This window comes from Colossoma macropomum, unplaced genomic scaffold (genome assembly GCF_904425465.1).
Source record: "Colossoma macropomum unplaced genomic scaffold, Colossoma_macropomum, whole genome shotgun sequence".
NCBI lineage: Eukaryota > Metazoa > Chordata > Actinopteri > Characiformes > Serrasalmidae > Colossoma > Colossoma macropomum.
The window spans coordinates 28,812,621-28,823,455 of NW_023494798.1; the positions used below are offsets into that span (position 1 = coordinate 28,812,621).

General features: G+C 38.7%; 1 protein-coding gene across 3 annotated transcripts; it reads right to left on the minus strand.

Moving 5' to 3' along the window:
• Positions 1–4,515: 4,515 nt before the first annotated feature.
• LOC118817858 lies at positions 4,516–10,491 on the minus strand. Of its 3 annotated transcripts, none has more exons than XM_036584829.1 (2): positions 10,386–10,491; positions 4,516–6,697 (listed from the first exon to the last, which is right to left on the minus strand). In XM_036584829.1, the coding sequence occupies exons 1-2, from the start codon at positions 10,396–10,398 to the stop codon at positions 5,136–5,138; spliced, it is 1,575 nt and encodes a 524-aa protein (XP_036440722.1). In that variant the 5' UTR covers positions 10,399–10,491; the 3' UTR covers positions 4,516–5,135. The 3 variants fall into 3 exon arrangements, with proteins under 3 accessions (XP_036440722.1, XP_036440723.1, XP_036440724.1); XM_036584830.1 differs by lacking the exon at positions 10,386–10,491 and adding an exon at positions 9,340–10,002; XM_036584831.1 differs by lacking the exon at positions 10,386–10,491 and adding an exon at positions 7,745–9,333.
• Between the last annotated feature and the right edge of the window lie 344 nt (positions 10,492–10,835).

Sequence of the window (10,835 nt, forward strand, 5' to 3'; positions counted from 1 at the left end):
ACTCTAACAAAAAAAGTATATTTCATTTTATTAAGTGAACTTAAGTTCAAGTACATTTCCCAGTTATACTTTATGTAGTAATTTATACTAATATCAATGTACCACTAGTATACTTGTGTACTCTTTTCAGTGCTTCTTGTGACTAATTTGGACTCACCTTTTAGTTGAAATGAAGAGATGAAAGTATACTTTTAGGTACTTTTTAGGTTACTATTTAGGTATAGTAACTTTGAGTACACTACCAATTTGCATCTGTTTTATTTTGTACTGCAACTATACTGTGACCTGCACTATAAATGAACTTACATACATATATACATATATATATATATATATATATATATATATTATATATATATATATATATATGTGTGTGTGTGTGTGTGTGTGTGTGTGTGTGTGGGTATACTAATATATATATATATATATTATATATATATATATATATATATATACACATAATGTAATGTAATACTAGTCTAAAGTGATCTTATAGATATACTGTTATTGCAGTGGTTATTTACTGTGGCGGTGGGCTGGGGAGGGACTGAGCCGCTCTGGCTGAGAGCACATGCGTGCCCAGACACTTGTGCAGGTGCGACAAGAAGCTCTGTATTTACATATTACAGAACCAAACTAGGTCTAGGTCTTTTTTCTCTGTCTCTAGAGCAGGCTCTCTCTCCAGCCATGGACCTACAACAAGAGCAAAATAGGCCATAAAAACCTTCTTTATTGCTGATCCTTTTGATCTTTTATTCAAAATATTAACAAAAATCTAACCTTTAATAGAAGTACAATGATTGGAAAAAAAAAATTATCAGAAAATAAACATTTTTCTCAAGTGTGTGTGTGTGTGTGTGTGTGTGTGTGCCACAATTACTGGAACTCTGTCATTTAACACTTTGTGCAGCCTCCCTTTGCAAAGATAACAGCTCTGAGTCTCCAAAAATGTTCCATGAGAGTTTTATAACACGAGAAAGGACCCAAGAGTGTTCCTCCATACAGAACCTCTCTATATCCTTCAGATTCTCACAGGTTTTCTTTGTGGTTTAGGACAGGGGACTGGGATGACCATGGCAAAACCTTGATTCAGTGGTCACTGAACCATTTTTGTGTTGATTTTATGTCTTGTCAGATTATATTGTGACAATATAATACTCATCATTTTTCAACGTTTAATATAAAACTTCAGAAAACACGTAGCTTTACTGGTTGTTTCACTGACAAAGTACAACTGCACAGTAGATGGCATGACCCTTGGTTCCCACCTATAATGCCTTAAATTTCTTAAGAATGGACCATTTCCATTCAGACACTTTTACATGACTTTATTTACTTCTCAGTTTGCTGATATTTTGAACTGGATTAATACGTGTGTAAAGGGGCTCTCTGGCCAAGCCAAAAAAAAAATTAATAATCACTTCATAAACATGCCTACATGCCTCCTACAGTGGAGCCACAATATCAGTGCATTTCTTTGTTGCCATGGTGGGCATTCCCAATGAAATAACTGTCGTGTTTGCACAATGCATGCTGGGTATTGTAGTGAGAGAACACTGATGGACAAAAATACAAAAGGATACAAATTCGTGAATTCTGTGAAACTGATGAGGCTGAGGGAGGCTTTTTACATAGCTTACAAATTACAGAATAAACTGCTCCTTTAAGTAGACTGCATTAGTTTTACTGTGATAACAAACCTAGTTTTAGTTTCGTGTAGGTTGCTTTCATTATTTAAAAATATCAAAAACGTAAGACTGCATAACCTAAAATTGAAGTGAAAAACTAGGTTCTTTCTCTCTGCTGCTCTGCAGAGTTTAGCATCATCTCTCTTCTAACACAGCCTATGAAGGCCCTGAAGGATTTGATACCATATAAGCAGTCAAAAACATATCACACCAAATCCACTGTGTTGGATTTTACAGAGTTTGAAAGATCTGTCCAGAATGGTTTGTCTGATTGGGACTGCTATGGGATACTGTAGCAACCACTTAGCAATGCCCTAGCAACCACCTGAGGTACCATAGCAACCTCTAGGCATCACTTAAGTAACCATTTGCAATACCATAGCAACCACTTAGCAATGCCCTAGCAACCACTTGGGATACCATAGCAACCACTAAGCAACACCTTAGCAACCACCTGAGGCACTATAGCAACCACCTAGCATCACTTATGCAACCATTTGGGATACCATAGCATCAACTCAGCAACACTCTCACAACCATCTGGGATACCATAGCAACTGCCTAGCAACACCTTAGCAACCAATTGGGATACCACAGAAACCACCTTGCAACACCTTAGCAATCACTTAAGATACCACAGCAACCACCTAGCAACACCCTAGTAGCCATCCAGGATACCATAGAAACCACCTAGCAACACCCCAGCAACCATCTGGGATACCATTTCAACCATTCAGCAACACCTTAGCACTTGGTAGAGATACCATAGCAACCACCTAGCAATGCCCTTGCAAACACCTGGAATGCTATAGAAACCACCTAGGACTCCACAGCAACCATTTAGTATTACCCTAGCAACCACTTGGGATAACATAGCAACTGCCTAGCAACATCTTAGTAAGCTTAAGCTGCGTGATCACTCTGCATTTTCTTCAGGAAATGAACTTTAATTGTTTTGTACTGGTCACTGTGCTCTCCCAAATGTCCAGAGTTTCAGCCTTAAGGTTCTGATCTGCTTGACTTTTTTGGACACAGCGTATCCCCCAAATCCAAAGCATTAGGCCCATCATGCCCCACACAGCTGCATTTAACAGACCTGACACTTAGAGGTATTGACCACCTGATATCTGCACATTAAGCTGGTTTAAAAAAAAAAGATCATGATCCTCTCTGCCCTATCATGATTACAGGTGCACTCCTATTGGCTAACAACATGTCTGTAGCCACGTCTCAAAGTTAAGGATGCAGCCGAGGATGCCTTTACATCACCGAAGACTCTCCCATTGTGGACGTTCATATGTGGTTGACAAACACATCTTTGTTTCTGAGAAACTGAAGGACTCCACTGGTGTATCCTTGGAGACCTCTGATCACCCATAATCCTTCACCATTTGAAAGACAGCAGATACAGCTGTGAGCGGTGACAAGGAACTTTTTTATACCAGCATTAAAAAGGTCCTTCTAGCCTTGGCTGTAGACTTGACTTAGAGACGCGTCTCATTGGTCCACACTTTCTGATGGGAAAGACAGTTTTGCAAACAGTTATCTACCCATGTCTTTCGGAGGAAGGTATTGTTACACCACTCTATTTCCTGTGGCTGTTTTATTGCAACGCTGTTTCTAAATCACCCACCTCTACGTCACACAAAAATAAGAGTCTATGATTAGTTGTTCTGTCAGTCAAACGGCCCTTTTCAATCAAAGTAGGCAGTTTTTTGTCATGTTAAGTAACAAGACTCTGCAGACTCTCTGACAGTAAGCAGAAGCCTGGCTTGTAAGACTAAAGCCCCGTATCAAATGGTGCCCTTACAGTCCTGCAGTTCTCAATTGTGCCCACAAGGCGATAAGGTGTCCCATTTCTTATTTTGTTGTTCAAGCTTATGGGAGACCTCTATGTGATCTTGTCATGGCCTTCAGCGAGAAACACATCGATGTGCACTCAGCAACGGCCTTTTATAGAGGGACGTTAATGGCATCATCTGTGATGATGTATGTATGCCTCTTGTGTGTTTTCTTGAACAGTTAGAAATACAATCTAAAGCCCTATTCAAACTGGATTAGTTTTACTAGATGAGGTCTGGTAATGTAATTTGTAAAGGGTTTGACTGGCAGATTCGTACAGTAGAAAGTATTTGTGTAATTTTCCCAAATTACATCTTATAGGCTGGATCATAATCTTATTACTTTGTATATGCACTAATGTATATCTCTTAAAAACATGATCTTTCTAATTTGTTTACAATCATAGGCAAAGGTTTGACTGATTTAGGTAAAAATAGGTATATGTTATTTACAGAAAGTAAACTTTAAAAATGCAATTTTCTTTAGTGCACTAATTCTATTTATTTGCTGAACTTAATTTTCCATACTGGAAAAAAAATGTTGCATACAAAAAATATGAAACATACTTCTGCAAGTTTTTCTTTTCTTCCCATTATGTTATATTTAGCAAATACACAGTATATACACATTAAAATATATGTTTTCTATATAGGATGCACTTTTCACTAAGAAAGTACCTAATAAATGTAATTTAACCAGTTGTTTTAATACCCATTTATCATGCCGCCTTGGATTCCTTATTCAATCTCATTGCATTTATTGGTTACAACAATATACAAAGGCATTATAAAATAACAACTACAAATACAAAAATAAAAATAACAAAGAAATAATAATAATAATTATTATTATGAATCTGGTTCTGGAAGCTGTTAGTGTATAAAGTGAAATGGTCAGAGGAATAATGATTGGCAGATTGGCACAGACATTTTTAAGTGTAACCAGAATTCTTGGCTTAATAACTTATTGAATCTTAAACTACTGATGGATTGTTACAAAGTGCAAAAGCATTTAATTTAACTTTACAATCAGCTGTTGTAAAGAAAAAAAAGTTCCTCAAATTATTTTTTAGTGCTCTTCCACAGCAATGCTGTTAACACTCAAAGGCAAACGCTCCTCTAGATACGGATAACAACTGGCTTTGGAAGCTGGAATAAGTGTCAGTTACTATATAAAGATTAAGGTGCAAATAAACTCACATTATAAAAATATAACAGTAGTACTTTTGCACAGAATGAGCTGACAGAAATGCAAAGGCTTCTTGGCAATACAAACTCCCTGAGTGTTCCCAACACATTCCAGAATGAATGCATAAACAGCCTTTGCCTTTCAGATATCCAGGGAAACAATTTTTTTCCCAGATAAATTCTTGCCAGCGAGAACAAACAGCTGCCTTCTCTTAACGCTGTGACAAACAATTAGCCTTATACATAAGACATATGCATGGGGGAAAAAAAAAACAAACACAGACTAGCGTCATTGGTAATACCAACATCCTTCACACAGCAGAATGGGCAGCCCTGACTGGCAAGCACACCATGTGACACCACTAAGAGTCTTAGGGCAGGACTCCTTATGCTACATTTTCATACATCTGTACTATGATTAAATTGGTAGTAGCTCTGGGTGTTGTCTGCTAAATTTAAAACCATAAAACACAACAGCCAAAAAAAATAAAAATAATAAAAATAAAAAAAGGTTTTGATATGATTTCATTATACCATGATTTGAGGGAATATTCAGTGCTTGTCTAAGTACTTCAGATACAGCAGGAATCAGCTTATCTGAATAGTCCCACAGACGTGTATCCTCTATAACGGAGTCTTGTGAAAAGTACTGGCTTGAATAATTTTTAATGTGGTACATGCGGGCAATTTTGGAGTCCACCCTGACAGTAGCACTCATGGAATGCAAAAGGCCATGCGCTGTAGCTTTAAACACTAACCGAGGATTTGCGATGACTTTGAAATTGTTGAACACCTTTGGGTCAACGGGTATCCTGTATACATGCGGTAAGATGTTTTCTCCCTCAACCTGCTTCCATAAAGCTGGTGTATTCTCAGGTTTCTGATTACTGAAAAGGGAAAGGGGAAATATGTTATTCTCAAACTCAAATCCTGCATTATGTTGGTACATCATCTCCAGCTGAGGAATGAGTGCCGTCCAGCTATCTTGTTTCAAAGGAAGAATTAATTCATCCAAATCTTGTAGAGCTACATAGTGACTCTCATACATGTAGCGATACACACAGTCATTGAGAGCCACAATTTGCCCATAGTATTCCAGATCCCCTGGTGAAATGGACTTCTTCCATCCTCTGGCCACATTGATGTAGCGTGACATATTCCATGGGATGATGTCCACAAAGCCCTGCTTAACATAGTAGTCCAGAACCTTCTGCGTATCTGGGTAACAGCTGGTCTTGTAAATGGCTACCTTCTGAACACCAAGCAGCTTGAACATCTCCATGGTCTGCACAAGCCTCAACACATTCGTGTAATTATACATTACAGATAAACATACTGTAAAATCATAAGGGAAGTTTTCTGTCCTGGGCTGTTGATTCCCAACAGGTTGAAAGGATTGTATATTCCATGCAGATCCGCCCCCTTCATGCGTTCGGGAAGTAATAGCCACGTACGTTGGTGTTGTGCATGTTATGGGGACCTGACAAATAATATCCGCTGTGCCATAGTCATATTCAAAGTGGTCAGAGTGAATGTCGAGGCTGGCAGCTGCAGAAATGTTCCTTCCGTCGCAACATAACAAGCAGTAGTATTGCACTTGCTCACTACGAAACACTATAGAGACTGTTCGTATCATTTTCCTGTTGAAACGGTGCTCCACATAGGAACCGATCACATAGGCTTTGTGGTGAGCAACTTTAATCATGGGACCACTCTGCACCGGCACACCACATGCCAAGTGTGGTTCAGCACTTGTTGTTGGATGTGTAGTTCCAAGAGAAGAACCAGGTTGCTTTTCAGTAGCTTCTTGATGAACAATCTCCTTTTGTGTTCCTTTCCTACCAGGATAAACTATATGAGGCTTAATATTAATCACACTGTTTTCTAAGTAGAAAATGAAGAAGATGATTAACAGGATGATAAGCACCAGGAGAGTCTTTAGACAGAAGTTTGGCTTACTTCGCAGAAAGCTGTGCTGCCCTGTGAAGACAAAAAAAAAGACGATCAGGCTTTGGCAGTTGAAAATCTGTGATTAATTAGTTAAATACAGAGTATTGCTGACAGCTGTTTTACATATTCAGAGAAAAAGGTTTTTGTCTAAAATTGCTTCCTGAGCATTAAAGGGATTTTTGACAGAAAAATTAAATGTCAACAAGAGTTGTTTCATGTCCAAATTTGGCTTCTTTACTTAAAAATTCGAGCTTCGATACTAACTTTACAAACAGTACAAATCAGGAGTCACCCCAAATCTTCACTGTAAATACATCCAAAAAACTCACTTCAACCCACTCAAACCACAAGGTCAACATAGTCTCAAATGTATATAAATATTTGTTTTGATAGTAAAGTAAATAAAAGAAAAATCATAATTTAATAGCATACAAATGCTCCAAAAATGCCTGCTCTTAACTGTGTATGCATGTCAGAACAAGAAATGATTCACAGAGGCAGCTCCCTGGCAACATAAACAAGCGGTCTCAAACCTGGTCCTGGAGAGCTGCCTTCCTGCAAAACCTACTTCCAACCACAATTTGCCACACCTGCTTCAGCTAGTCCCTGACTGGCTGGATCAGAAGTATAGGTGATTAAGTAAGGGGCGGGGCAACTTTCTTGGATACATGTTGGAACTAAACTCTACAGGAAGGTTGCTCTCCAGGGTTAGAGTTGGAGATCACTGTCGTAACCTTTACTTAGCTAGCTAACTGCTGGACCGTGCTTCTGAAACTGAGGTCACACAAGGTCATGTTATATATCGGCTCGGTCATATTTGCTGACATTTACTGTGTGTCACGCTTGCAAAGTAGGTTAAATTTGTGAGGAATCATGGTGAGCCCTGATGTTAAGAGGAGGCAGCTGATGTATTAGCTTTTTCTGCATTTAATGTGGACCGCAAGCTGTCCCACTCTCACAAATTAAGTTAATCGCAGCATCTTCATAACAGAAGTAGGAGACAGTGTCTAGCTATGAGTGTAATAAACCTTCATAACAAACACTGTTAACAAATGTAGAAAAGTTTAAATAACCTACTTGCTGGGAGTTTGGGCGGGGGCTCAGCCAGAGATCAGTCACTTTATGTGACGGAGAGGAACATAAGTAGTGACAGATTTGACGTCACCTAGATCAAATTTAGTCCCACCCAACTCAAATCCAACAAAAGAAAATGGTAGAAAAAGTCATTTAGAAATCTCTGAATAGAAAAGATGAACAGCGTTCTTTCTCTGCCTGTTCATAGTAAAATATCACAAAAATTACAGATAACAGAAGAAAATGAGTAGACAGGACCTTTTAAGGTCCTCATCTCTCAAGACTTCTGCCACAATTTAAAGCAGTAGCCGTGATCTCTATAACAAAAAAATGTATTCATTATCCAAAATGACAAGTGAACCCACAGGCGTCTTCTGAGTGTCCACACATTATATTAGTAATGGTAAAATAGTGAAGAATCTGAAAACACACATTCAAAAGTTTTCATTAGGGACTAATGTACCTTTCTCAGCTTTAGTTCCACAGTTTATGCTGAACAACATATGCAAACAATATGCTGTTTATCACTGCAGCTGTGCTCTCTCTCTCTCTCTCTCTCTCTCTCTCTCTCTCTCTCTCTCTCTCTCTCACTCACTGACTCACTCACTCACTCACACACTCAAACTCACAAACACACTCACACACGTTTTCTGTCTGAGGCTGACACAAAGGTAAATTAAGTTCACCGTAATAACACAACAACTGGATGTAAAGAGCTACAGCAACAGCTTTGCCATTGTTCTTGCTTAAGTATCTTGTAATGTATCTGTATCATCAGCAAAACGACTGGATGACATGACATGATGCAGTCAGTTAACTTTCACTACTGTGCGCTTTCATTTAAGATGCATGAAAACCGGTTCAACTGCCTGGAAAACTGTACAAACTGTAAACATCATCGTCACAGTCCAATTCTACTTCTTTTGTTGCTGCTTTGGATCAAAATCAGGTGAATAAACTACATAAATACACAAAGATCTGGTGTGAAGCCTATTTACCTTCTTAATACACACCGGAAAGAAGGTGTCCTTTAGGCTACAGTTAGACAGTGGAGGAGAAGAACAGAGGAGGAGGAATAGAAAGCCCAAACGGGCTGCTTAGTACCTGAAGCTAAACGCTCTAAGGTTCGGGTTCATTTAGCCCTCCTATTATCTTTAACCCCACTCAGTGTTGAACGTCTCTAAATAAATGATTGACGTCATTTTATTTTATTGCAAAGAAATAAAGTACTTGACACATAAACTTAGCTTACAAATGTAGCTCTAATTGTCTGGAGGTTTAAACAGCTGGGATCAAATAAGGACACGGACAAGGAGACAGACGCTGGTACATCAGCGGGTTAGAGCAACTGTGCATACATAGTAAAAAAGCATTAAAAACTACATTAATATACACAAAGACCTGGACTAAAAGCACCATCTCACTTTTACATGCGTTGCCTGTCGCACTACAGACCGCACACGCTTTTCTGTCGCGTCATTGCTCTGAACAACACAGCTTTCCAGAAGCCTGTTCACCGAATAAGGCAACCGTGCCCTTCAGGCTACAATTAGACTGTAAAGGAGATGAACAGAAAGCCGAGTCAGGCCGTTTGGTACCTGAAACTGACATACTGAGCTAAACTCCTCCATCCAGCGCTGCTGTAGCTGTAACGTTTACATACAAAGCAAAAGTAACGGCTGACTCCTCAGTTCAGTCCACAGGGCGGGTCAAGAACTGCCTCGACTCTCCAACCAGAAGAGCTGCCCCGTTATTCCTCCATGCGCACACACTCCATTACACTGTATCGGTCTTATCGGTCCACCCTTGCACTAAAATGCTTGGCTGACACTGTCTCTCATTTTTAAAGCCAAAGCACTAAAATGACAGCTTTTTTTTCCAGTTTAAAGGAGCGCACCGTTAAAATGGGAATCCCACATAGAAGCCCATTCCCGCCATCTAAAATAAAAATAAATCTACCACCTTTTTTCATTATTAAGTGAATCGACATAGCAATTCGCTTAATAATGAAATAGTAATAATGTGCTGGATTTTGTTTTCAGTTGTGGGAGTGGGCTTCCATTTCCCCCCTATGGTTCCTTCTTTTTCCTTCTTTCCATGCTTCCTGTAGCCCTCCTATTATCTTTTGACCCCGCTCAGTGTTTAACGTCTCCAAATAAACGATTGACATTATTTTTTATTTTATTGCAAAGAAATTAAGTACTTGGAACATAAACCTGGGTAACAAATGTAGCACTAATCATTTTCTGGAGGTGTAAACAGCTGGGACAAAAAAAGAAAAAAGGACACGGACAAAGATACAGACGCTGGTACATTGGAAAATAACGGGAGGGTTAGAGGAACTGTGTGTATATATAGTTAAACATAAAAATGTGGCGAATAAACTAAATAAATACACATAGACCTGGACTAAAAGCACCATCTCACACAAGACCTGGACTAAAAGCACCATCTCACTTATATATGGGTAACTTATCGCACTAAACACCGCACACGGTTTTTCTGTTGCGTCATTGCTCTGAACAACACGCCGTTCTAGAAGCCCGTTCACCTCACAAGACTCCGAATAAGGCAACCGTGCCCTTCAGGCTACAATTAGACTGCAAAGAAGAAGAATAGAAAGCCGAGTCCGGCCGTTTGGTACCTGAAAGTGACATACTGAGCTAAACTCCACCATCCAGCGCTGCTGTTGTTGTAACGCTCACATACAAACCGAAAGTAACTGTTGACTCCTAGTTCAGTACTCTGAGCTTTTTGAGCTTTTTTTTTCCAATGTAAAGGCGCAAGTTATTAAAGGGGAATCCCCTATGAAAGCGCATTTCCACCAATTAAAAATAATTTTAAAAATCTATCTAAATGTAATTAATTTAATAATTTCTATTTTTTTTTCATTATTGGGTGAGTTGCTATGGCATTGCCATACTAAGTCATAATGTTTAGATGCTATCTTGTATTTCATTGAAGAATAATATAAAAAATATTAACCTAGTATCTCAAATCAATACGATAATATTTCAGTTTAATGACTTATTATCGCAAAATAAAGGCATAGCCATTTATTTAATACTGAGAAAATAATATGATACTGAATTGT